The sequence below is a fragment of the Natrix helvetica genome, assembly GCF_964273705.1.
Source record: "Natrix helvetica genome assembly, chromosome: 6".
Lineage (NCBI taxonomy): Eukaryota > Metazoa > Chordata > Lepidosauria > Squamata > Natricidae > Natrix > Natrix helvetica.
Window position 1 is genome coordinate 21,660,777 of NC_138553.1, and position 23,447 is coordinate 21,684,223.

At 42.7% G+C, this 23,447-nt stretch overlaps 1 protein-coding gene across 1 annotated transcript in view; it reads right to left on the reverse strand.

Annotated features, from left to right (window-relative positions):
- Positions 1-972: 972 nt before the first annotated feature.
- ATP6V0A4 (ATPase H+ transporting V0 subunit a4) overlaps positions 973-23,447 on the reverse strand; it is a 51,785-nt gene continuing 29,310 nt past the window's right edge. The window contains exons 12-21 of the mRNA XM_081957159.1: positions 21,651-21,790; positions 20,349-20,506; positions 18,921-19,014; positions 16,865-16,983; positions 14,348-14,564; positions 8,357-8,464; positions 4,638-4,760; positions 3,826-3,943; positions 2,185-2,356; positions 973-1,237 (exon numbers count right to left, since the gene is read on the reverse strand). Coding sequence (XP_081813285.1) covers positions 1,147-1,237; positions 2,185-2,356; positions 3,826-3,943; positions 4,638-4,760; positions 8,357-8,464; positions 14,348-14,564; positions 16,865-16,983; positions 18,921-19,014; positions 20,349-20,506; positions 21,651-21,790 — 1,340 coding nt within the window. The 3' untranslated portion in view covers positions 973-1,146. The remainder of the gene's footprint in view (positions 1,238-2,184; positions 2,357-3,825; positions 3,944-4,637; positions 4,761-8,356; positions 8,465-14,347; positions 14,565-16,864; positions 16,984-18,920; positions 19,015-20,348; positions 20,507-21,650; positions 21,791-23,447) is intronic.

Below are 23,447 nucleotides of genomic sequence, written 5' to 3' on the forward strand. Positions count from 1 at the left end.
GTTCTCTCCGGTTCAGGCGAATTGATAGTGGCGGCTGCAGGAGGCTACGCCCACCCACCCCGATGTAATGTGCGAGCACTGCGCATGCGCAGAAGGTGGTGTGCATGTGCAGACATGGTGCATGTGCTCACATTTGCGAACCGGTAGGTAAGTGAATCCCACTGCTGAGCCAAAATTGCGCTCAGAAACAATTTCAATGAAGTCATCAGCACCCAAAGTGAAAGAAAAGGTGAGGCTTACACATTTGTTGTAAACCAAATCATTGATTCTGGAGACCATCTCAAAAGAGCAAGCGAAGAAATGAGTGTTGTGAGACCATGATGCAAGCCTTGCCCTTTAGTATATGTAGTGCGACATCAGATCAGTGGTGGGTTCCTACTGGTTCGGACCTGTTCAGCCAAACCGGTAGTGGTTTGGTGGCCTGGGTCGCTAGAACCGGCAGCGACCCAGGCCTGCCACGCCCCTGAACCGGTTTTCCGGGTGGCGATATAGGCGCCGCCACCTTGCTTTTAGCTTCTGCGCAAAACAATTTTTATTGCACTGCGCATGTGCGCGCGGGCAGAGCGACCACAAGCGAACTGGCAGTAGTGCCTGCCGGAACCCACGCTTGCATCAGATACATGTATGGGAGGGATGAAATTTCCATCAACTTTCACAATTCTTTCTTCATCATTTTGACAAAATGGTTGGATTTTACACCTGCCTCTAAGTCAGTGTTTCTCCATCTTAGCAACTTCAAGAGATGTGAACTTCAATCCCAACTTCTGGTTGGGGGAATTCTGAGAGTCGAAGTCCACACCTCTTAAAGTTGCTAAGGTTGAAAAAGGCTGCTCTAATTGTTTGATAGGGTTATTTTTCTAAATGGATTGCAAAGGGAAAACAGAGTTTTTCCAACCTACAACACTCCAGAAGTGCCAGAAGCACATTTTCCAGAATCCTCAAGCAGTAGAAGAGTCACAGTTCCAACACATCTGGCGAATATGTAGAGTTTTTATTATGCTTGTTTCTGACAACACATTTGGAGTCTGAAGTCCTGTTGGGGAAGTTCTGTATCCCTTCTGGCTCTTAATTCTCAAGGAAATGCTCACCAAGAAAAAGAACAGCAGAAACTTCAGAAGTTTCAAATTTCTGCATCATTAATAGCAGTCATTCTTCCTTTCTTTCTATTATGGTCTTGAAGGAGAATGGCGAAAAAACAGACCCAGACCCAGAATAGAATTTGTTCTGGAATTCCACCCTAATAGGAAAAAGATGAAATCATTTCTTTACTTTTATTGTTTTTACCCATTTTTCTCTGAAAATTTAAAAAAAAAAAAACAAGTTTGCCAAAAAAGAAAAAGAGAAAGAGTACAATAAAAATAGATTAAGGTATCCTTCAATGGAACAAACTTTGAAGTGCAGAAGAAATTTTAAAAGCTAGAGTATCCAACTACCCCATTGCTACTGGGACCACTTAAGAAAGGCACCTTGAGTGGCGTTATTGTTGTGGGATTGTTTCAGGCAGGGGTGGGCTTCAAAAATTTCAGTAATGGGTTCTCTGCCTGGTTGCTGGGTGGGGAGGCCTAGTCAGCCTCCTGCACCACGGCAGAGCGGCTGTTTTCGCTTTCCCTGGGCTCCGGAGGTTTTTCTCTACCCTCTCTGAGAGGACGAAAACTTCTTCCCCCGGGCTCCAGAGGCACTCCCGGAACTTCCAGGAGACCTGTTTTTCCCCCTTCCTGAGCCTCAGTGTGGGCCTTTCACTTGCATCCAAAATGAGCCCCGTGGAGACTCCTGGAGAGGTGGGGTGGGCGGGGCCAGCAAGGGGTGGGATTTGAAGGTTCTCCAAACCGGCCATAACGTTAGCTACGGGTTCTCCCAAACCTGGGCAAACCCGTAGCAGCCCACCCCTAGTTTCAGACTAGTTTTCCCCCCAACTTTGCACCTACCAAATATGTTAAACTATAACTCTCATCATACTCACTCAATATGGTTCCAGTCTAGGGCCCTATCAATATTTCACAAGCAATTGCCCATAATATCCTGCATATTTATATGCACGTTTCAACTGTTATTTGAGCGGTATACTGCAAACATTACAGGAAATGCATGTAACTTCCTGTAACTGTGGTTTGGGTTTTTTTGGGGGGGGGGGCTGGCTCAGAAGGAAACATCTGTGCTTTACAGTTCTTATAAAACCACACTTACCAGTGAAGCCTGAGCGCATGCAGAAAGGCGGAAAGACCTTCCATGATGAGTAGAATTGCTATTGTCAGAGCAGCAAATATGGCAAAGAGGACAAAAATCCCAATTAGTCCCATCCAGCCTGTCATTTTAAATCCTATTGAAAACAGCAAATGCCAAAGAACCTCTGAGAGCTCTGAAGAAAAAGGAAACACAAGAGAAAAAATGCAAGAGGGAAACACACTTATATATCCCCATGCATCCCAGCTGCTCTGACCTAGGCTTCCCCAAAAAGCACGAGGCAGAGTCCTGGTCCTGACAAAACCCCTTTTATTAAACGAATGTGAATTCCTCTCATTCACATTCAGCAAGGCCTGGCAAACAGTCTTTCAAAGGAATGTTTATGACTACAGACCTTATCTATCTTGGAAAGCTGCCATGTAAATGTTTTCCAAATGAGGTGCTGAGCAAAGAAAGACTGGGCACAGAGTCTCTGTGATTCACGGACAGATCTTCACACTCCTGAAATGAATCTAACGACTGACTGAACAAATTGTTTCCTGAAAAAGCTCACTCGCCTTTCGCTCCTCTTTTATTTCCTATGGGAGGGGCCAATCACCTTCCACCTGTGACTTTACTCCCAAGTCTACCCTGATTTCTGAATTGTTCTTTTCTTCTGGCAGCTCTGTGCATGCGCACATTGGGAACAGGCTCTAGCTGTTCCTCTGCCTCACTGTTGTCTAGCTCCGTAAGCACCTGATCACCGCCAGACGGCCTTGGCCCCATCTCTGCCTCTGATGCAGAACCCTCGTCTGAGCCTTTCCGAGCCTCCAGGACTGGCCCATTCTCCTCCCCAACCTCCTCACTGTCTGACTTTGCTGTCAGCTCCGCTGGCGGGCCACAACACCAGCCTCTGTGGGGCTGCCACAGAGAGGAAGGAGGTGGTGTTGTCAAGCTATTTTCCAAAGCATCTGAAGGCCAGACAAGGAATAATGGATTATATATTTTAAAAACATAACTAAAATCTTTGGTTGAAAAGGTTACGACCCTGATGAAAAGAGATTATTCAGAAGCTTCTGTAACCTGGTGCTGTCCAACTTCCATCATGTCCATCTAGCACAGGGATGTCATACTCAAGGCTCGCAGGCCAGATCTGGCCAATGGGGTGCTTGGATCTGGCCCGCGGGGCACCCTGGAAACAGCAACGGACCAGCCCGCAGTGCCTCTGCCAGAAAAAACAGAGCTTGGGAGGGCTGTGTTTTCGCTAGCAGAGGGTTGCAGAAAGCTGTCCTAGCCAAAAACAGAGCTCGTGAGGGCTGTGTGCGGCCATCCCGAGCTCCATTTTCACTGGCAAAGGGTTGCAGGCAACTGTCCCAGCCGAAAACGGAGCTTGGGAGACAGGCACCCCCGACATGAGTGATGTCAAGCTGCCCACGCCCCCCTGGCTATGCCACCCCTGATGCAGCCCTCAATGAAATTGAGTTTGACACCCCTGATCTAGCATAATCAATGTCCATGATGCCTGGGGAACTACAACACAAACCATCAGTGGGCAGCAGATTGGTGAAGGTCGTTCTGAGTGGATACCAAATACTGATGTATTTTAACTGGTGGCCCAACCCAACGATTTCTCATAGGCAAGAGCATCAGTAGCTGCAAACTCACGTGCATGGGCCAGGCTAAGTGCCCAAAGCCGGAGATAGGAAGCTGTATTGGAAATGCAACCCAAGCAATATTCAATAGTGTGGATCGCCTGGTGCACACAGATGTCTCCGAAGTTGAACTGCAAGAAGGTTTTTAGGAAAACAAGGAAAATAAGGTTGAATACTCCTATAATGTTTCTCATTTCTATTGTACTGCAATAAGTGGAACTTGATTTAGCTGTTTTTCAATACATCCTATTGATTTCAGCCAGTTTATTCTAAACACCACTAATTCTAGAAAATTAAAAGTAGAGGGTCCTCTCACACATATGTACTAGTCGTTCCTGACTCTAGGAGGTGGTGCTCATCTCCGTTTCAAAGCCGAAGAGCCAGCACTGTCCGAAGACATCTCCGTGGTCATGTGGCCGGCATGACTAAACAGTGAAGACACACGGAATGCTGTTACCTTCCCACCAAAGGTGGTTCCTATTTTTCTCCTTGCATGTTTACATGCTTTCGAACTGCTAGGTTGGCAGAAGCTGGGACAAGTAATGGGAGCTCACTCCATTACGCAGCGCTAGGGATTCGAACTGCCGATCTTTGTGATCAACAAGCTCAGCGTCTTAGCCACTGAGCTGCCATGTCCCCTTCTAGAAACTTAATAGGTTCCAAATAAACTGTAAATAGGTTCCCCAAACAGTTGTCAACATTTCCCCCTTTCTCCTCACATACACACCACCAGCACTATTTAAATTCTACTAAATTTGCTGAGTTATTGCACTTATGAGTTATTGAACTCATTTTGCCTTAAATCTTCCAACTCCTACATCTTACTTCTTCATGGCCATGGCCTCCACCGCTATCAATGTCTTGGTTTGTTTTCTCAGAGTGGTTGGAGTCCATGATCTCTACTTCAATATCACCAGTAGGACTTTCTGACAGGCTTGATGAAGCCAACTGAAGAGAAATCAACAGAGATTGATTATCAGCATGCAATAATAATCCTTTGGGTTCCCATAGTCTTCCCAATATTGGTACAAGAAAGAAAGGGAGCTCCATGATAATTCCTGTGATTTGAATGCAGGAAATCTCAAGTTAAATCCTCAATATTTCTAGCCTGATGTGAAAAAAAAAGACACGCATGCACTTCCTGGAATCATGGGAGAGCTTCTGCAAGCCAACGAAGACAGATTTGGGACTATGTTCTGACATGGTGTACGATACCTCCCTATAATTCACACAATAAGGTATTGATCACAACAATAATGAATATGACCTATTGTATTCTAGCCAACTCTGATCACAATCTTATGTACTCATTTCTATGTACTGGGTCAGATACAATGCTATGTTTTGGCTTGCTCTGGCTGGAATGTACGTAAGTCATAGTTTATGTTCCAAACACATCAGCAAGCCATGGTTTCTGCAGTTCCCCTATCTTCGCTGCTCTTTTACAGTAGCAGTTTTTTAAAAAAAAAAAATGGAATAAAATCATTTAATCACAGTTATTGGTTTAGACCAGGGGTCGGCAACCCATGGCTCTGGAGCTACATCTGACTCTTTCATCCCTCTACCGTGGCTCCCTGTCACTGGTCGGTGCCACAATTTTGAGAGGAGCTTCCAGTTAGGGGGGAAGCACAGCATGCCAGAAGGAGACTCAAGGGGCAGGGTTTTCTGGTCGGCTCCACAATTGATAGAGCTTCCAGTTAGGACAGGTAAAGGAAAAAGGACACTGTGCTAGGAGGAGTCTCTATGGTGGGGAAACCATACTTCTGGTCGGCGGAGGAAAAAGGATGCCGCACTAGGATGAGACTCTATGGTAGGGGAACCGTACTTCCGGTCGGCTCCAGAATTGAACAGAGGGCTTCCGGTTAGGACCTTTGTGGCTCTTTGAGTGTTTAAGGTTGCCTATCCCTGGTTTAGATATAACAGTTTAAAAACTTGCCCCAGTTTCTTATTGTTGCAAATTGGCTTTAACTTTCGTATATCAGATCTTGATTTGGCAGTTATTCAAAATGGTACTTAATGGCATTTGTTCAGACATTTATGACCTTGACCTGATTATGACAAATTGAATCCCTTATTATGGCGTTATGTCTGAGCCTGCACAGGTTTAACTCTTTCCATTGAAAAGAACAACCACCCAGATGTTTTCCTAAGAGGAAGAAAGATTCCACTTGACAGGAGAATGTAGGTTCAGCAATGGGTAAAAAGGTGCTAAGGGGACTTGAGGATGGGCTGAAGAAATGTAGAGAATTTGATATAGGAAAAAAAACATCTCATGAACGTTCAGGTACATAAAAGGCTACTGAAGAGAAGATAGGCTCGAGATACAAAAGAATCTTCAGACTTGAATACTGAGCGCTACCTAACAAAATTCAATTCAGTAGTGAGAAAAGCACTTGAAGAAACTAGAAGCATTTGAAATGTGGATTTACAGGCAGCTGGGTTGACAAAATCACAAATGAGGAGGTGATAAGCCGCCTGGGAAAGCCAAGGGAAATCCATCAAAGCCATTAAAAAGCATAAGTTAGAATACTTTGGACACGTGATGCGACACCCAGAAAAATACGGCATCCTTCACTTAATCCTCCAGGGAAAGATTGAAGGCAAACAAGGTCCAGGCAGAAGAAGAACATCATGGCTTCAAAACCTAAGGGACTGGTTCGGACAAAACTCAGCGGCACTTTTTCCTGCGGCTGTTGACAAAAATAGAATTGCCAACATGATCGCCAACGATGAGAGATATGGTACAACAACAAGAAGAAGGTGAGAAAAGCAAGGCTTTATACATTTAGGCAAGGAAAACCAAATGCACAGCTGTAAAACAAGTGATATCTGCTCAACAGCAGTAATTGTGAGGGGGGATGTAGGTGTTCTGGTGCACAACCACTTAAGTGTGAGCCAGCAGTGGCAAAAAAAAGCCAATGCATCAGCAGAGGGATAGTATCACTTTATACTGAACTGGTAAGGCCACGTTTGGAATGCTGTGTCCAGTTCTGGTCACCATGATTGAAAAAAGATTTTGAGGCTCTAGAAAGAATGCAGAAAAGAGCAACAAAGAAGATTGGGTGTGTGGAGGCTAACCCATAGAACGAACAGTTGTGGGAACTAGATATGTCTAGTCTAGCAAAGAGAAGGACTAGAGCAGTAATGGCGAACCTTTTTGGTACTGAGTGCCGAAAAGGAAGCACTTCATGCACGCTAGTCTGGGCCGCAACCAAGAAGAGAAGTTGCCCAGGGGGCATGCATGTGCTGGAAAATGTACTTCTGGTTACTGCCGTGCATGCGCATGCAGCGATCAACTCACCAGCGCGCATGCTCACGCTGGAAAACGGAAGACCTGTTCTTCCAGTTTCTGACACTGCTGCATGCACAAAGGTCAGCTGATTGTTGCGGGGCCATGCACGCCAGAAACCTGGAAGAGGAACAGACGATGCCGCACATGCCAGGTGACATGGCTCCATGTGCCACTTAGAGCATGTGTGCCATAGGTTCGCCATCACGGGACTAGAGTGACATGATAGCAGTCTTCCAATACTTGAAGGGTTGTCACAGAGAAGAGAGGGTCAATCTATTCTCCAAAGCACCTGAGGGCAAGATCAGAAGTAACAGGTGGAAGATCATCAAAGAGAGATCCAATCTAGAACCAAGGAGAAACTTCCTGACAGTGAGAACACTTAATTAATCAATAGAATGGCTTGCCTCCAGAAGTTGCGTGTGCTCCATCGGTGGAGGTTTTCAAGAAAAAGAGATTAAACAATCATTTGTCCAGAGGGTCTCCTGCTCAAGCAGGGTGTGGACAAGACCTCCAAGTCCCTTCCAATCTTGTTATTCTGCATTCTAATATTACAGATACCTAGACTTCATTTAAATATGAAAGAAAACCTTCCTGATGATAAGACTTGTACAGCAATGTACTACTGTCTTCTTACAGAAGCTGTGGGTTCCCTACCTCTGAACGTTTTTAAGAAGAGGATGGATTTTCATCTCTCATTGATTACTTAATTTGTTTTTCCCCCATCCATTGCAAAAGATTGACTTACCGTATTTTTCAGACTATAAGATGCACTGAAGTATAAGGCGCACCTTGATTTTGAAGAGGTAAATTTTTTAAAAAAGTTTTTGCACTCTGCAGGCCTCCCAAACCCTCTGCACGCCTCGTTTTTTGGAAAAAATAAAATAAAAAAGGGCATGCAGAGCTTTGGGAGGCTCCTGAGGGCTGGGGGGGGGAAACGAGCAAAATTGGCCCGTTTTTGCTCTCCCCAGGCCCCAGGAGCATTTTGCAAGCCTCCCAAATCCTTTGCATGTCCATTTTTTGCAAAGGGAGCGGGGTTTCAGTAGGCTAAAAATGCTGTATTCAGTGTATAAGACGCACCCAGATTTTCAGCCTCTTTTTTTGGGGGGGGAAGGTGCGTTTTATATTCCAAAAATATGGTATATGCTTCTTGGGATGCCTTCCAACTCTACAATTCAATGTTTCTATATGTTTCCCCAGTCTTCTGCCTTTATTTATGTAGCAATCCCTTGGGAGAAAAGACCCTTTTCCTTACCCTATTCTGAGCTTTCTGATGCTTGGCTCGAATAATAAAAGGCTGAATCAGAAGCATCCAAGGTATGGCAATCAAGGCAAAAACGACCAGGAAAGTTTGAACTTCTTGCTAGGAAAAAAAAAAAGACAATTGATACTATCATACAATGCTCTAAGCCAAATAAACCCAAATAATCAATAAACTATGTCAACGTGTGAAATCACGATTTGCAGGTTCCTGCCTTCTTCTACACCTATTAATACTTACATGAAAGCCATTTCTGTTTCCCTATAATCACAGGATACGTCTATGAGAAAACCATAATGATCTGGTTGCAGCTAATTGCATGTTTCTTACTGAAGTGTGATTTTATTTGCAGAAAGGTATCATGATCAGATGGAGAGCTTTACCCACAAAAATGTGGCTGGGAATATTTAAATGAGCAGCTGGGCCTTATACCATATTTCCATGCAAAAACAGCTTCTACAGTACATGGTATGTGAGTTGCACTAAGCTATCATGGTTTGTTCAATAAGCTTCAAAAGCAGACAAAATATATTATAGTAAGGTTACCACAAGTTGGATGCAAAAATCTGGACAGTCATTAGATGGCAGCAAAAAAAAAAAAAAAAAAACCAGAACACTAACTCTGTGCTGCCATCTAGTGGATGTCTGGAAGCCTAGATATACTGTCTGAAATTATGACTTTTCCAATGAGTCTAACTCAGTGCTTCTCAAATAGTGGGGCGGGCCCCCTAGGGGGGGCGCGAGGCTCCGTAAAGGGGGGCTCAGCTCAAATTATTTTATATATTTTTGTTTTGCAGGTTAAAGTTTTTTTTAATATTGTGTTCCTTTAAATCCTGTGCTCCTTTAAATCTTTTCTGCTACAGTTAATAAAGCTATTCTTTGTTGTAAATTGATCCACATTTCTTTCTTTTTTTATTCTCTTATACGTTAATAAGGATACAGTGTTATGCAGAGGTGTACTTATAACAATTTTATAGACAAATGATACTATTTACAGTCGCGCGGGGGGCGCGAAATGTTTTCTTCTTCCTAGGGGGGGCATGACAGAAAATAATTGAGAAGCACTGGTCTAACTCCTTGATACTTGGGTGTAATAGTCTGAGATCAAGAGTTAACTCAGTTTGGTCAGAATGAGAAAGTTTCTCAAGTCAGCCTCTGCCTGAAGGAATAAATTAATCATCTAGAACGGCAGGAAAAAACAATTACTGCCAAACTTGCCTTCTATTGAGGACCTTTATACCGCACAAGTCAAAAAGAGGGCTGTGAAAATATTTAGACCACTCACATTCTGGACATAAATTGTTTCAACTCCTACCCTCAAAATGACACTATAGAGCACTGCACACCAAGATAACTAGACACCTGAACAGTTTTTCCCCAAACACCATCACTCTGCAAAACAAATAATTCCCTCACAACTGTCAAACTATTCATTAAGGCTGCATTACTATTACTATTAGTCTTCTCATCGTTCCTATCACCCCTCTCCTCTCACTTATGACTGCAGGACTGTAACTTTGTTGCTTGTATCCTTACGATTTATATTGATATTGATTGTTCCTGATTGCTTATTTGTACCCTATGACTATCATTAAGTGTTGTATCTTTTTTTTCTTGATGAATGTATTTTATTCTCCTTATGTACACTGAGAGCATATGCACCAAAGACAAATTCCTTGTGTGTCCAATCACACTTGGCCAATAAAGAATTCTATATTCTATTCCATTCTATTCTATTCTATTCTATTCTATCTATAAGAAGTTACATTATATGTTTTAAATAGAAATTGTGCATGCATTTTCACAGGGGGTAGGAATGGGGTTCTACAAAAATTAAGCAATGGGTTGTGTGATTGAAATCCTGCCTTTTTAATCATATGTTGTATTGTATGTATAAACGAGGGGAAGGGATTTTATTCATGCAGTTGCGGAGGCCATCTTGATTTTTGAACCCTTCCCATGAATACCAGAGATCCAAAGAAAATGATTCCCCTTCCAATTTGACATTCCCAGCTGCAAGCGAACAGATATGATACCAAGTTTGCTTCAACAGAATGCAAGATGGTTAGACAAAGATAGCAAACTGACTTGCAATTTTGCCCTTGAGTAAGTAAACAATCCAATTCATCATCTGCATTTGAAAATATGTGCTGTCTGATTTTTCCTTCTTCTCTCTCTGCAATGCTAATTCTATATCCTGGCCTACATTATTATCCTTCAGTTTGAGTGATTTCTTCAAGACAGGTTATTTCATAACTATTCTCTAAACAATCACTTTATACCTCCTGCGTATTCAAAACTTGAAGATCTGAATATCTTTTTTTTTTACAAACATAATTAATGGTCCAAAACATCCAAGCTGCAGGTAGGTGGAGGATTATATACCAGCTGCCCAATCTTCTAGCCAGCTCATGACCTGCTTAGGTAACTATTTTGCCACTGATTCCAAAGCCAGCTAAATAATCTTGAGTTTTTATGATAAATAGTGTTTCTCTGAGTCTGGCTTTCCAGAGGACATAATGCTTTAAACTATAAAACATTTTGCACGGTTTGATTGTGTACAATGAAAGTCTGTGAATGCAGACTTTCTATTTCTTTCCCAGTGCATTAGATAAAGATGGGCAAATTTTGGTTAGTTTCAGAGTAAGCCAAAATTGGATTTGTTTGGCTTTACGTGTTATGTGAATCCAGGTATTTGCTCCATTTATTCATTTAACAAATTTGTACAGATGCCCATCTTAAGGAATAACTCAAAGCCACAAGCAATAAATATAGATAAAAATACATGATTGAAAACCACAGTGAAACTGCAGCAATTGAAAAATTGTTGAGTCACCTCATGGTTACTTGACAACACAAAACAAGATATCCATAGCTGGATTGTGCTATATAACAGGGGTGTCAAACTCACGTCGTCACAGTGGTGTCACATAACATATCAGGGCTTTTTCCCCCTTCACTAAACTGGGCGTGGGTGTGGCCCACGGGCCAGGAGTTTGACAGCCTTGCAAAATAATAAGGCAAAGCCCAACCTGATATGTGGTCCCCGGGAGTATAGCAAACTACCATAACACCAAAATGACAGCATGTGGACAACAGCATCATCACACCGATGTTGCCATTATGTTGCTTGTGTCTGGATGTGTGACGGTGGCTGGGGGGGGGGGCTGAATCATCAGAGGCCACTGGAAGATCTGGCCTAGGGCCATGGACTTGGCCTAGGGCCATGGAGAGGCTGGAGTGGTGCCTGGATCATCTGGGCCAAGAATGCCTCCCCCCCCCCACCCACTCAGGGATCTCTGTCCCTGAGCTCATGCCCATCCAGGACCATCTAGGGCTATCACCCATTTTTACCATTTACCATCTAGGGCTATCACCCATTTTCTACTATCTTCGCCACCTCTGTCTAGTCCTTATCATCTGGACACCTACTCCCCCCCCCCCTCATCGAAGGACGAACCAGGACAATGCCTCTTACCCCACCACATTGACTTTTTTCACCATCTATAGCACCTTAACCCCCATTGGAATTTTAATAATAACTTATTCGAGGTTAGACTTGCTCCGCCTGCGGGAGGCCCCTCTCTCGCAGGTATGGCCCTTGGCTCTCTCAAGAGCCCGCCTTGATGACGGGTTCGTGAACCCCGAGAGGTGCAGGAGACGGAAGTTAAGGGGATTTTTAATATTAATTGTTTATATATTGTTTATATTGTTATTTATGTATTTTATCTGCGTTTCATTGACTGTACACCGCCCCGAGTCCCTTTTTGGGAGAGGGGGCGGGTTATAAATCCAAAAAACAATTCATCAGCCTGAACATTTTCATACTTCAAAATTCAAGGTGTATTTGTAATCATTCTAAACCGAGATTATTATGTCATGTTAACTACTATGTTAGAATTAATTGAACATAAATACCAAAGCTGTCACCATTTGATAGCCTGTCTCTAAAGAAAATTGACTGAATCTCTTTGCGTGTAAATCAGTTAACTTCAGTATTTGCTGCTAACCCAATACAAGGTTGTATCTCTGGGAAAACATGGATTAACAGAAGATACCATTTTTTTAAAAAATATTTTCTTCTCAATATTTACAGATAGCCCTCAACTTACAACAGTTCATTTAGTGACCATTCAAAATTACAACCGCACTGAAAAAAATGACCTATGACCATTTTCCACGGTTACAACCTTCTTAGGGGAATCCCCATTCCCCATGGTCATGAAATTAAAATTCAAATGCTTGGCAAATGGTTTATACCAGGGGTGTCCAAACTTGGGAACTTTAAGACTTGTGGACTTCAACTCCCAGAATTCCCCAGCCAGCCATGCTGGCTGGGGAATTCTGGGAGTTGAAGTCCACAAGTCTTAAAGATCCCAAGTTTGGACACCCCTGGTTTATACTATGACCCTTGCTGTATCCCAGAGTCACAGTCAATGGGGAAGCCAGATTTACTTAGCAATCGGATTAGTAACATCAACTGCAATGACTCATGTAACAACTGTGTCAAGAAAAGATGTAAAAGGGGGAAAAACTAACTTAACAAATGTCTCACTTAACAATAGAAATTTTGGGCTCAATTACGTTGATAATCTATATAAATAAAAATGTCATGTTTGTTTGTTTGTTCAAAATCTCAAATCTCCGAAAGTTCTTAACCGATTGCTTTGAAATTTTGACACAACGTTGCATTCGACTACGCGCATGTTTTTATATATGTATATTATATAGATGCCATACCTGTGACAGGAAAAAACATGCTTTTTTGAAAACCAGCGCCATCTGCTGGACGTAAAAGCAACACACGCTATACCATAGCGTTCATTTCTTGAGTATAGTATATTCGGAACAGTTTGGCTTCTCTCCAGCTTCATCCCGACGGTCCCTTTATATGTGTGGCTGGGCTGCAGCTGCACCCTTTCCCCTCTCTGCCCCTCCTCCGACGAGCTTTACCATTTCCACCAAGGGGAGCCGAAGTCCTTCCCTCTCTCTCCTCCCCTCCTGCCATGCCTTTGCTGTCTGCGACGGGATGCCGCCTGCCCCATCCCTCAGCCGCCTCTTCCCACCCTTAAGCTGGCTTCCCCCTGCCCAGTCCAGTGGAGCTCCAGAGGAGATGGAGGCGGAGCGTCTCCTCAGCCAAGCCGGCTGTGCGTGCTCTCCACCCCCCTCACAGGGTGCCAGCTATGGCCTCGCCAAGGCAGCTCCGATGAGGCGCAGTGGGGCTGGAGCGGCAGTTGGGTGTCCTGTGAGGCGGCAACTGTAGCGGCGACGGCATCTCTGGATGGCGCTGCGGCCAGCAGGGGCTGCCTCGCATCCATGTCGCTAGAGGTGGCTCCTTTTTCCTCCTCCTCCTCAGGGGACACCGGCCACCTCCTCTCGCCGCCACCGCTGAGGGAAGCCGAGTCGGGGGCGGCGTCCGCCTCCTCCTCCTCTCCTCCTCAGCTTGGCCAGGCTGGGGCCTGTGGGAGTGTCCTCCATGGCGGCTCTTGCAGGGGCCACCGTGGCTCACTTCCATGTGGGGGCCACCTCTGCCGGGGGACTTGCGCTTTCTCTTTTCTTTCTTTTCCATTTAACCAGACTGAGCCACAGCAACGCGTGGCCGGGTAGAGCTAGTTTATAATAAATTTGCTCCCTGGTTGACTGAAACACACGTCCTTGAGCAAAACAAGAGATAATATCCCAAATCCATCCACCTTTAAATAGATGTGCTGAAATGAGTAGGACTGAATCATAAACAACAGGTGCATGATAGATTTCATTTGACACTCTTAGTTGAAGATGAAACATTTATACCTGATGTCACAAAGGTGCTTTTTTCAAGAGGCAATTGGACTTTCTTGTTTTTCTTTTTCTCACCCAGAAGCTTATTGGATGAGAAGAGAAACATCTTCACAGAAAAACCAGAAAGTCCAGTTGCCTCTTGAAAAAAGCACCTTTGGAACAACCGTGACCGGGATGACTGAGAATCTCCATAGACATGTATACCTGATGCTCGTATAAAGGAGGATTTGTTGCATCGTTGTAGCTAAACATAAACATATTGATAAAGTGGATGAGGATGCTGGGGGCCTCCTGGACATTGTCCACATTAAATCGGCACCACTTGAAAATAATCATGAAGACGAGGTAACCAAATAGGGAGATTATGAAGATCATCTCTGGAATGAACTGCAGGACAATATTGGTCATTTGCTTGAAGTAACTAGACAAATAATGAAACAAGAGAAAGAAAACATTACTGGGGTGGATATAGGTATCCATGACATGGTGCAGGGATGGCTAACCATTTTTGCAAAAAAAAAAAAAAGTGTGTCCCACCCCCCTGCACATTTGTGGGCACACCCATGTGTGCCCCGCCCCATGCATGCACGTTCCCCCATTCTGCCTCACCCCCCTGTGCATGCATGTGTGAACTCCCATGCTCCCCCGCACATGCGTGTGTGTCTTCCACATGCGCCCTGTGCATGCACGACAGAGGACCAACTGGCCAACATGAGATACATGCGCATGCGCGGTGGAGCTGAGTTGGGGTGATGGCTCAAGTGCCCGTAGAGAGGGCTCTGCGTAGAGAGGGCTCTGCGTGCCATAGGTTTGCCATCCTGGACATAGTGTGATCTCGGGGGAGGAGTGAAACCACCCCAGCCCAAGTAACATAAGGACACAAAGCCAAGCCTTTTTGTATTCATGGCCCAACTTCAGACCAACTAGAGATAGAAAGATTTGGGGTTCTCTAGCATGGAGGAACAGTGGGTGAAATGGACAAACTTGCTCAGGTTCTTTGATTAGAGAAAAAGTCATTACAGACATTCCATCAATGATGAGAAATTCTTTATGGGCTTTTTTTTTAATGTAAGGAAGAAAATGATTTTGTGGTTGTGGTTTTGATGGGTAGGAAAGAAGGGGATTGCAATGAAATCTTGAACGGAGAAGTTGGATCAGGATTGTATGCATAATTGCTGAGAGGAAGATTGGAAGTCACACACACGTGTAATATTTTGTAGTCTTTCATTTTCGTTTTCTCTATCTTCTCTCACTGCTTTGTCTCTCCCTTTTCACATTTACTTCACTATATTTTTCTTTCTTTAATGTTTTTTCTTATTATCTATGGGGAAATTTTTTTCAAAAAAGACCAACCATATAAATCATGGGATTGATGTAGTGACATTACAACACATGCTTTCATCCCTTGCTCCCAGTCTCACAGGTGTCAATAACACTGTTCAGCAGCGGAAGGAAGAGATTGTGATGAAGCTGTAGATATCTAGAAGTAGAGATTCCATCTTCCAACATCCCTGGCAATATTGCAGAAGACAGAACTACTAGTCTGTCTTCTAACTACTACTACTGAATCACGAAGATTTCCTACTCTGCAAAGAGTTAGTACTCCTCAGAGGTTGTGAACTACAATGCACACAAAACATTTGCCAGCTAGAGTTATCATGAACATTGAAGTCGAATAAAGTCCATGCTGGATGGGCATAAAAGAAATCATACTCTCATTGTAACAATTGGGATGAGCACAACTTTTGTATTGTAAGGATTTGGGAGGCTTTATCTTCTATCCTTTGGTTGATATTGAAAAGTAAATTTGTTAAAAGAGAAAGTCAATCGAAACAAAACAAATTTTTGTTCCTTAGACTACCATAAGAAAGGTGAGGCACAGTTGTCAGAGTTAGTTGCAGCAAAATCAAATCCAGAAAGCACACATAGATACATGATTCAGCTGGATTGCTTAACTTCTTTATATACATAATAACAGATGAATAAATGTACAATACCAATAGTAGAGTCTTTCAATGTGGTAAAAGTTACAAGCAGAACATAAGCAGGAGAGAACAGTTTCATTTAGAGTTCAGAGCAGACAGAGATCAGTCTTTTTTCAGTTTCAATTCTCAGCACAGACTCAGATCTGTTTAAGCTCCCATTGGCTGACTTAGTTGCTATGCCTATTCATTGACTAACCTTGTTACCATGTCTCTCCCAGTCATGAATATTCTAACAACAGTCAATTAAAAACCATACAATATATACAAGCAATATATAGAAGTGAGAAGCAACTTAGAACTGAAGAGAATTTTCCTAACAGTTTGAACAATTAATCAGTGGAACAGAAATTGCCTCCAGAAGTTGTGAATGCCCCAACACTGGAAGTCTTTAAGAAGATGTTGGATAGCCATTTGCCTGAAACGGTATAGGGTTTCCTGCCTAGGCAGGGGATGGGACTAAAAGACCTCCAAGGTCCCTTCCAACTCTGCTAATGTATTGTATTGTATATCGGGGTCTAAAAAATATGAAAACTTTGTGTATGCGTGTATGTGCATGTATGTATAGGAAGATATATAAAAAAACAAGTCTAAAAGAAGGAGTAGGGAAACATAAAGATTAGTATGTGGAAGACTAAGAGTAGTCAATCACTCTGACATCTAGATGGAGTGGATTGGGACAGGAACAGTAGAATATCATCCAAACATTTGCTGTACCTGTAAAGTCACTAATACTTACATATGATTGAAGAGGCTAAGTACCACCCCAAAAACCATGTGTACGATTCCCATGATGATAGACATTTTCATTTTGTACGAGTTCAAGAAAGTTAGTTTATTGATGGCAATATTCCAAATCTGAAAGAAATAGATAAGGAAAGCAAAGAATAAAAGACAAGTGAAATAATAAGCTAAAATAGTTGCTTCCTTGTTACCATTGGGGAAACACAGGGAGAAAGGAAACTGAAAATCAGGGTGAACAATTGGAACCTAATTAACCTGCATAGTTCAATTGGTATAGGTAAAGGTAAAAGTTCCCCTCGCACATATGTGCTAGTCATTCCCGACTCTAGGTGGTGGGGATCATCTCCATTCCTAAGCCGAAGAGCCAGCGCTATCCAAAGACGTCTCTGTGGTCATCTGGCCGGCATAACTAAATGCCGAAGGTACACAGAACGCTATTACCTTCCCACCAAAGGTGGTCCCCATTTTTCTACTTGCATGTTTACATGCTTTCAAACTGCTAGATTGGCAGAAGCTGGGACAAGTGGGAGTTCACTCCGTTACGCAGCACTGGGGATTCGAACCGCCGAACTGCTGACCTTTCTGATCAGCAAGCTCAGCATCTTAGCCACTGAGCCACCACGTCCCTCTTCAATTGTTATAAGTTTATTTAAAAAGGACACATTAAAGATTTTTGTATTATTAAAACAACACAGATACATCTGCTTCTATTTGAACAACCCCCCCCCCCCAATAAAAACAGTGAAGCTTTTCCAGGAATGCTGTAGGCTACAAACATGAAACTGTGTATATTCTCCATGGAGAAAAGCAGCAAGTTAGGAGTAAGTCTATGAGAATATCATTTTCAGAGGCTAATGATTTTCCCATTTATACCTTTAAGCCAATCAACTCTACTTAAATAAAAATGCATCTCAACCAAAGTTCACCACAATGCTGGCTCTTCAGCTTTGAAATGGAGATGAGCACCGCCCCCTAGAGTCAGGAACGACTATCACATATGTGCGAGGGGAACCTTTACCTTTAAGAATGAACCAGCTGAAAGACAATCTGTGTTGTAGTCAGGGCTATTTTCTATAATAAGAGGAGGCATAGCCAAGTCCACTCTATCATTCTATGATGGATACTGGAATCAGTTTGGAAGATGATAAGCCATCAATGCTGCCATCTGCAGGCCATTTGCACTGATATCCCGTGACTCACTCTCTCTCTCTCTCTCTCTCTCTCTCTCTCTCTCTCTCTCTCTCTCTCTCTCCTCTCCCTCTCCCTCTCCCTCTCCCTTCTCCCTCTCCCTCTCCCTCTCCCTCTCCCTCTCCCCTCTCTCTATCCTATCCCACTTTTAAAGATTATGGAGGATCCCAAAAGTGGTTTGGTTGTATGGGTTATATCTATCAATATCTACCATATCAAAAATTAAAATTGAAGCATTCATTGCTACTACCACTAATGATGGGGCTTTAATATTGTATTATTTTTCAGCATAGGCTGGTAAATAATTTCAATTTGACATACCCCTGAGAGGATCTTGGGGGACCCCAGGGCCCTACGGTCATACATTAACAATCCCCGTCTTATAGCCTTTTGTCTTTTCCCATAATCAGAGGTACCAATGTCAGAAATGCTACCTATGGAGGCTGGAAGACAAGCACTGAATATTTCCAGCATTGTAAGGGCTAAACCTCCTGATGTTGCAGCTTAATTTAGATTGATTGATTTATTATTATTTTTGCATGCTTTTTTTCAGATACCTTTAATGGGGCATTTATATTGAGTTTTTGGAAGAAAGCCTGATGACACGACTTTTTTTGTTCCATTTTTTTTCAAAAAAATGTCAATATGCAAAGAGTTTTCCTACTTTTTCTGTAGCAATTTAATTGTTTACACATCTGTAGTAAAAAAAAAAAAAGACAGTGGAGACAGTAACTGTCTTGGCTCTTAAAATCCTTTTGAAGGAGCCCTGTCTTTGCTGACTTCTTCCTTCGAAATTGGAGTCCCAACCATTCATCCCTCATCTCTCTCTTCCTATTAATTGACAAATAATTATTTCTAATTACCGGATCAATTCCAAAAGGATAAGGGTTTCCAGAATAGACACCTTTTATTTTTGGATCTAACTGTAGAACACCACTCTCATGAACAATATCGTCCCTATGGATGAAAAATGTTAAATTATTAGGTTGTCACTGAGATGCGAGATACCTTTTCTCACAATGAATAACACAAGAAAAAGAATATAAACACACAGAACTCCAAAACATTGGCTGTGCAGTTTCTATGCGGACAGCTCAGGTTACATGTGACTTTTTGTACTAAACAGCTTAAATAATTTGTGTACATTCTTTCTTATCCCATGTTTACTCTTTCTTCAATGGGCCCAAAGTCACTCTTCACATCTTCAGTATTATCTATTACTGTATAAACTATCCTACTTGGTTCTGTGTTGATGCCATTCCCTAAGTGAGGTTGATGAAGTTTAGAGTATGACGACTTTAAGAACTCTTCTCTATAACTCATTACAAGAAAAGAGGGGTGTCAAACACAATTTCATTGAGGGCCACATCAGGGTTGTGTTTGATCTCGGGGGGCTGGGGTGGGCGTGGCGAGGCTGGGCATGGTCAGCTCCACATCACTGTCGGAGGCGCATGTTGTGGCCCAAGCACTCTGCCAGTGAAAATGGGCTCCCGAGCTCAGTTTTCAGCTAGGACGGCCTCCTGCAACCCTCTGCAAGTAAAAACAGCTCGGGAGGGCTACCTGCAGCGCCCCCCCCAAGCTTCGTTTTCAGTGGCAGAGGCACCATGGGCTGGTCCTTCGCTGTTTCTAGGGTGGCCCCATGAGCCAGATCTAAGCACCCCGCATGCCAGATCCTACCCCTGGGCCTTGAGTTTGACACCCCTGATGTAGTATGTTCCTCAATGTAGTCAGATGCAGAAGGTACAACATGGTAGGTCTCAATTTATATGTTTTTGTCACCTTGGTGGTTAAAAGTGAATATTCTAGAGATCATGTAAAATAAATCTCCATTGCATCTGAATATGGACACCAGATGTCCTGGAGATTATATTAAGCATGCAAGTAATTTTCAGTTGGCTAAATATTAGCATGGTCAGATCTCTTGGGGACCTACAATTCCTAGCACCACATCCATAGAAAAGCATTTCAGGGTTACAGGTTATGAATAATTTGAGAAATCTACTTGGCTTCTATGATGAGCTTGACAGAATCAAAAGTTTAGAATTGGCTCAGAAAAAAATATTTTACAGGCATGCCTTTTCTGAATCAAACTAAGGGAAGCTTCCAGTAATTACTGTTTCCTGTTTGCTTTTAATCATAGTCAGCTGCTGATTGAAGACTTTTATGAAATATGAAATGTTGCACTAGAGATAATTAGGGATAAATTCAGAAAGAGATTGTGAAACAAAAGAGCAAACTGAGCATACCGCTGCTACGTTCTGCAATGATCAAGCATTGTTTGTACCACTTACGTCCATCCACCATTGTTGTACATGGGGCGGACACGCCAGGAAGATCCAAATATGTTGAATGATTTGGAGAAGCAATCGTTGTAAATAAAGCCAGTGTAAATGGAGAAGATACTCATGAGCAGGATCAAGTAGCGTCCACTGAAAAAGATGTTCCAAATCTGCACAAGAATATTATATATATAAACAAGGGATGATCAAGAACAAAGTTTACTGCAACCTCATTAACGACACTCTTCTCCATTTGGCGTCTGCTAGAAATGTGGGACATCAATTCACAATACTGATCCTGCTAGCTGTGAAGGCACAAGGTTGAAGAGACAATTCTTCACCTATTGTTTACCTGTTGTTTACTGCTTTGGAAAGAAACAAATCACCTCAGGGATGGGCTTCAAACATTTCAGCATAGGGTTCTCTGCCTGGTTGCTGGGTAGGCGTGGGTGTGGTGGGCGTGGCCTAGTTGGCCTCCTGCACCAGGCTCCAGAGACTTTGCTCGAATCTCTGGGAGGGCAAAAACTTCCTCCCTTGAGCTCCGGAGGCCTTCTGGAGAGCAAAAATGAACATTTCCAGCTTTCCTGAACTTCTGGGAGGCCCATTTCCCCCTCCCTGAGCCTCCATGTGGGCCCTGCACTTACCTCGCATCCAAAATGGAGACTCTTGGGAGGAGAGGGGGAGGGGAGGGGAGAGATGGGCAGGGCCAGCCAGAGGTGAGATTTGGAGGTTCTCCAAACCGGCCATAACATTAGCTAAGGGTTCTCCTGAACCCATGTAAATCGGTAGCAGACCACCCAAGTCACATTCAGAACCTTCTTCTCATCACAAGACGTAAGATGGGTGACCAAGAAGAAATCCTGCTGAGATATGGGACTCTGATTATGAAATGCCTCTCCAGGAAGTATGACTGGCCCTTTTACATCTTTTCAGTTCTGGGTAAAGATATTTCTCAGCATTTCTAGAGGATTGTTCTCAGTTTTATATTGCCCATATTTTAAGTCACTTTGGGTAGTGAGATTTGTGGCCCATAAAATTTAATAAATAATACCTTTCCTTTGAAATCAACTGGTTGATAACCACCAATAACTGGTTGATCGTCTTCCTGTCATTGCTTAACTGTTTTTTTCCTGTATTTTTTTGTAATATTTTTAAATACATTTTAAGAAACTTGATGCTTTAAATAACTTTGTAATCTACCCCACAAATTTCAGAGATTGGGCAGAGTAGAATATACCGGTAATAAATAATAATTTAAAAAAAGAAACCGTGCTGCTTGCTATGAGCGTTGAGATATCTTCTTAAGTCACTTACCTCACTATCATTTTTCTGAGCTAAAAAGTACTTTTCATTGCTGATCATCCACAGCGCAAAGGCCAACATGACTGTACCATGACCACAATCGCCAAACATCACCGCAAACAAAAAAGGGAAGGTAATGATAGTGAAGGGAGCTGTAGGAAAGAAAAAAATCTGTCACATCGCTTGTTAAACATGTACCCTAGTTTCCCCGAAAATAAGACCTCCCCGGATAATGAGCCCAATCAGGCATTTTAGTGCATGTGCTAAAATAAGCCCTCCCTGAAAACATTGCAACACAACAGCAGCCATGAGGTGACCACGCTGAAAATAAGGCCAAGTTCTTATATCGGGGAAACATGGTACACATTGCAAATCAATTGATGTTTCAGTGAGAGAACATTTTTTAAAAAATGGATTCCTCTAATTTTTGTAATTGTTATCCTGCCCTTTCTTTTTGGTCATATTCAACTCAAATTGGATAACGTATCGATACTCCTTCCTCCTCCTATTTTCCCCACAATAAGCACCTCATGGAGTTGGATTGAGAGAGAGTGACTGGACCAAGGTCACTCATCGGGTTTTTCATGCCTAAAGTGGGACTAGACCAGTGGTGGGATTCAAATTCTTTTACTACCCGTTCTGTGGGCGTGGCTTGGTGGGCGTGGTAGGGGAAGGATACTGTAAAATCTCCATTCCCATCCCATTCTAGGGGAAGGATACTGCAAAATCCCCATTTCCTCCTGATCAGCTGGGACTCGTGAGGAAGAGAATAGATGGGGGCAGGGCCAGTCAGAGGTGATATTTACCGGTTCTCCGTACTACTCAAAGTTTCCGCTACTGGTCCTCCAGAACTGGTCAGAACCTGCTGAATACCACCTCTGGACTAGACATTATAGCCTCCTGATTTCTAGGCCAACTCCTTACCTAATACACAAGTTTGATTTAATCTGAAAAATCATTATTTGTGTAAATGTCTATAGAGATTCTCAGTCATCCAGGTCATGGTTGTCCCAAAGATGCTTTTTCAAGAGGCAACTCGACTTTCTGGTTTTTCTTTGAAGATGTTTCACTTCTCATCCAAGAAACTTTTTCAGCTCTTTAGCTCTCTGAAGAAGCTTCCTGGATAAGAAGTGAAACGTCTTCAAAGAAAAACCAGAAAGTCCAAGTGCCTCTTGAAAAAGGACCTTTGGGATATTTGTTTCTGTAGTTGGAAATTAGGAGAACTGAAATCCAGTTTAGTTGGAGGCACAGACTGCCTAGTCTTGCTGTTAAGGATTACTCCAGAAGAGTTAGGAATTTAAAAAAAAACATTTCTCTGCTCAACTAATTTAGTGGAAGGGACAAATTTTATTTCCAGCCCCCCCCAAAAGCAAGGAATTCTAAACCAGTTCACAAACAACTTTGGGTTTTTTTGAGTGGCAAGGAATTTTTGGAGCCTCCAAATTCAACGTATGGGTCAGAGAACCTTTTTACCTGACACTGAAAGTTTGTTTCCCAAATTTCTGAGAAGCAATGGACACTTTTCCTTATCTATTGATGCCAGAAGGTACATATTTGACTACAATTGGGAATAAGAGATAAACCTGCTAACTTAAGTAAGGACCAACCCATCTTTAAACCAAAACTTGAACAGAAACTAATGCACTGGGTTTCAATGAAAAATTTAAAAACGTGCCTTCTCAGTTGGAATCAACAGATGGCACTGTTATACAGTAGATTATGCTTGTTTTCCATATATATGTATACTCATATACACATACATATTTACATATACATATACACCTAAAATAATGAAATGCTGTTAATTTA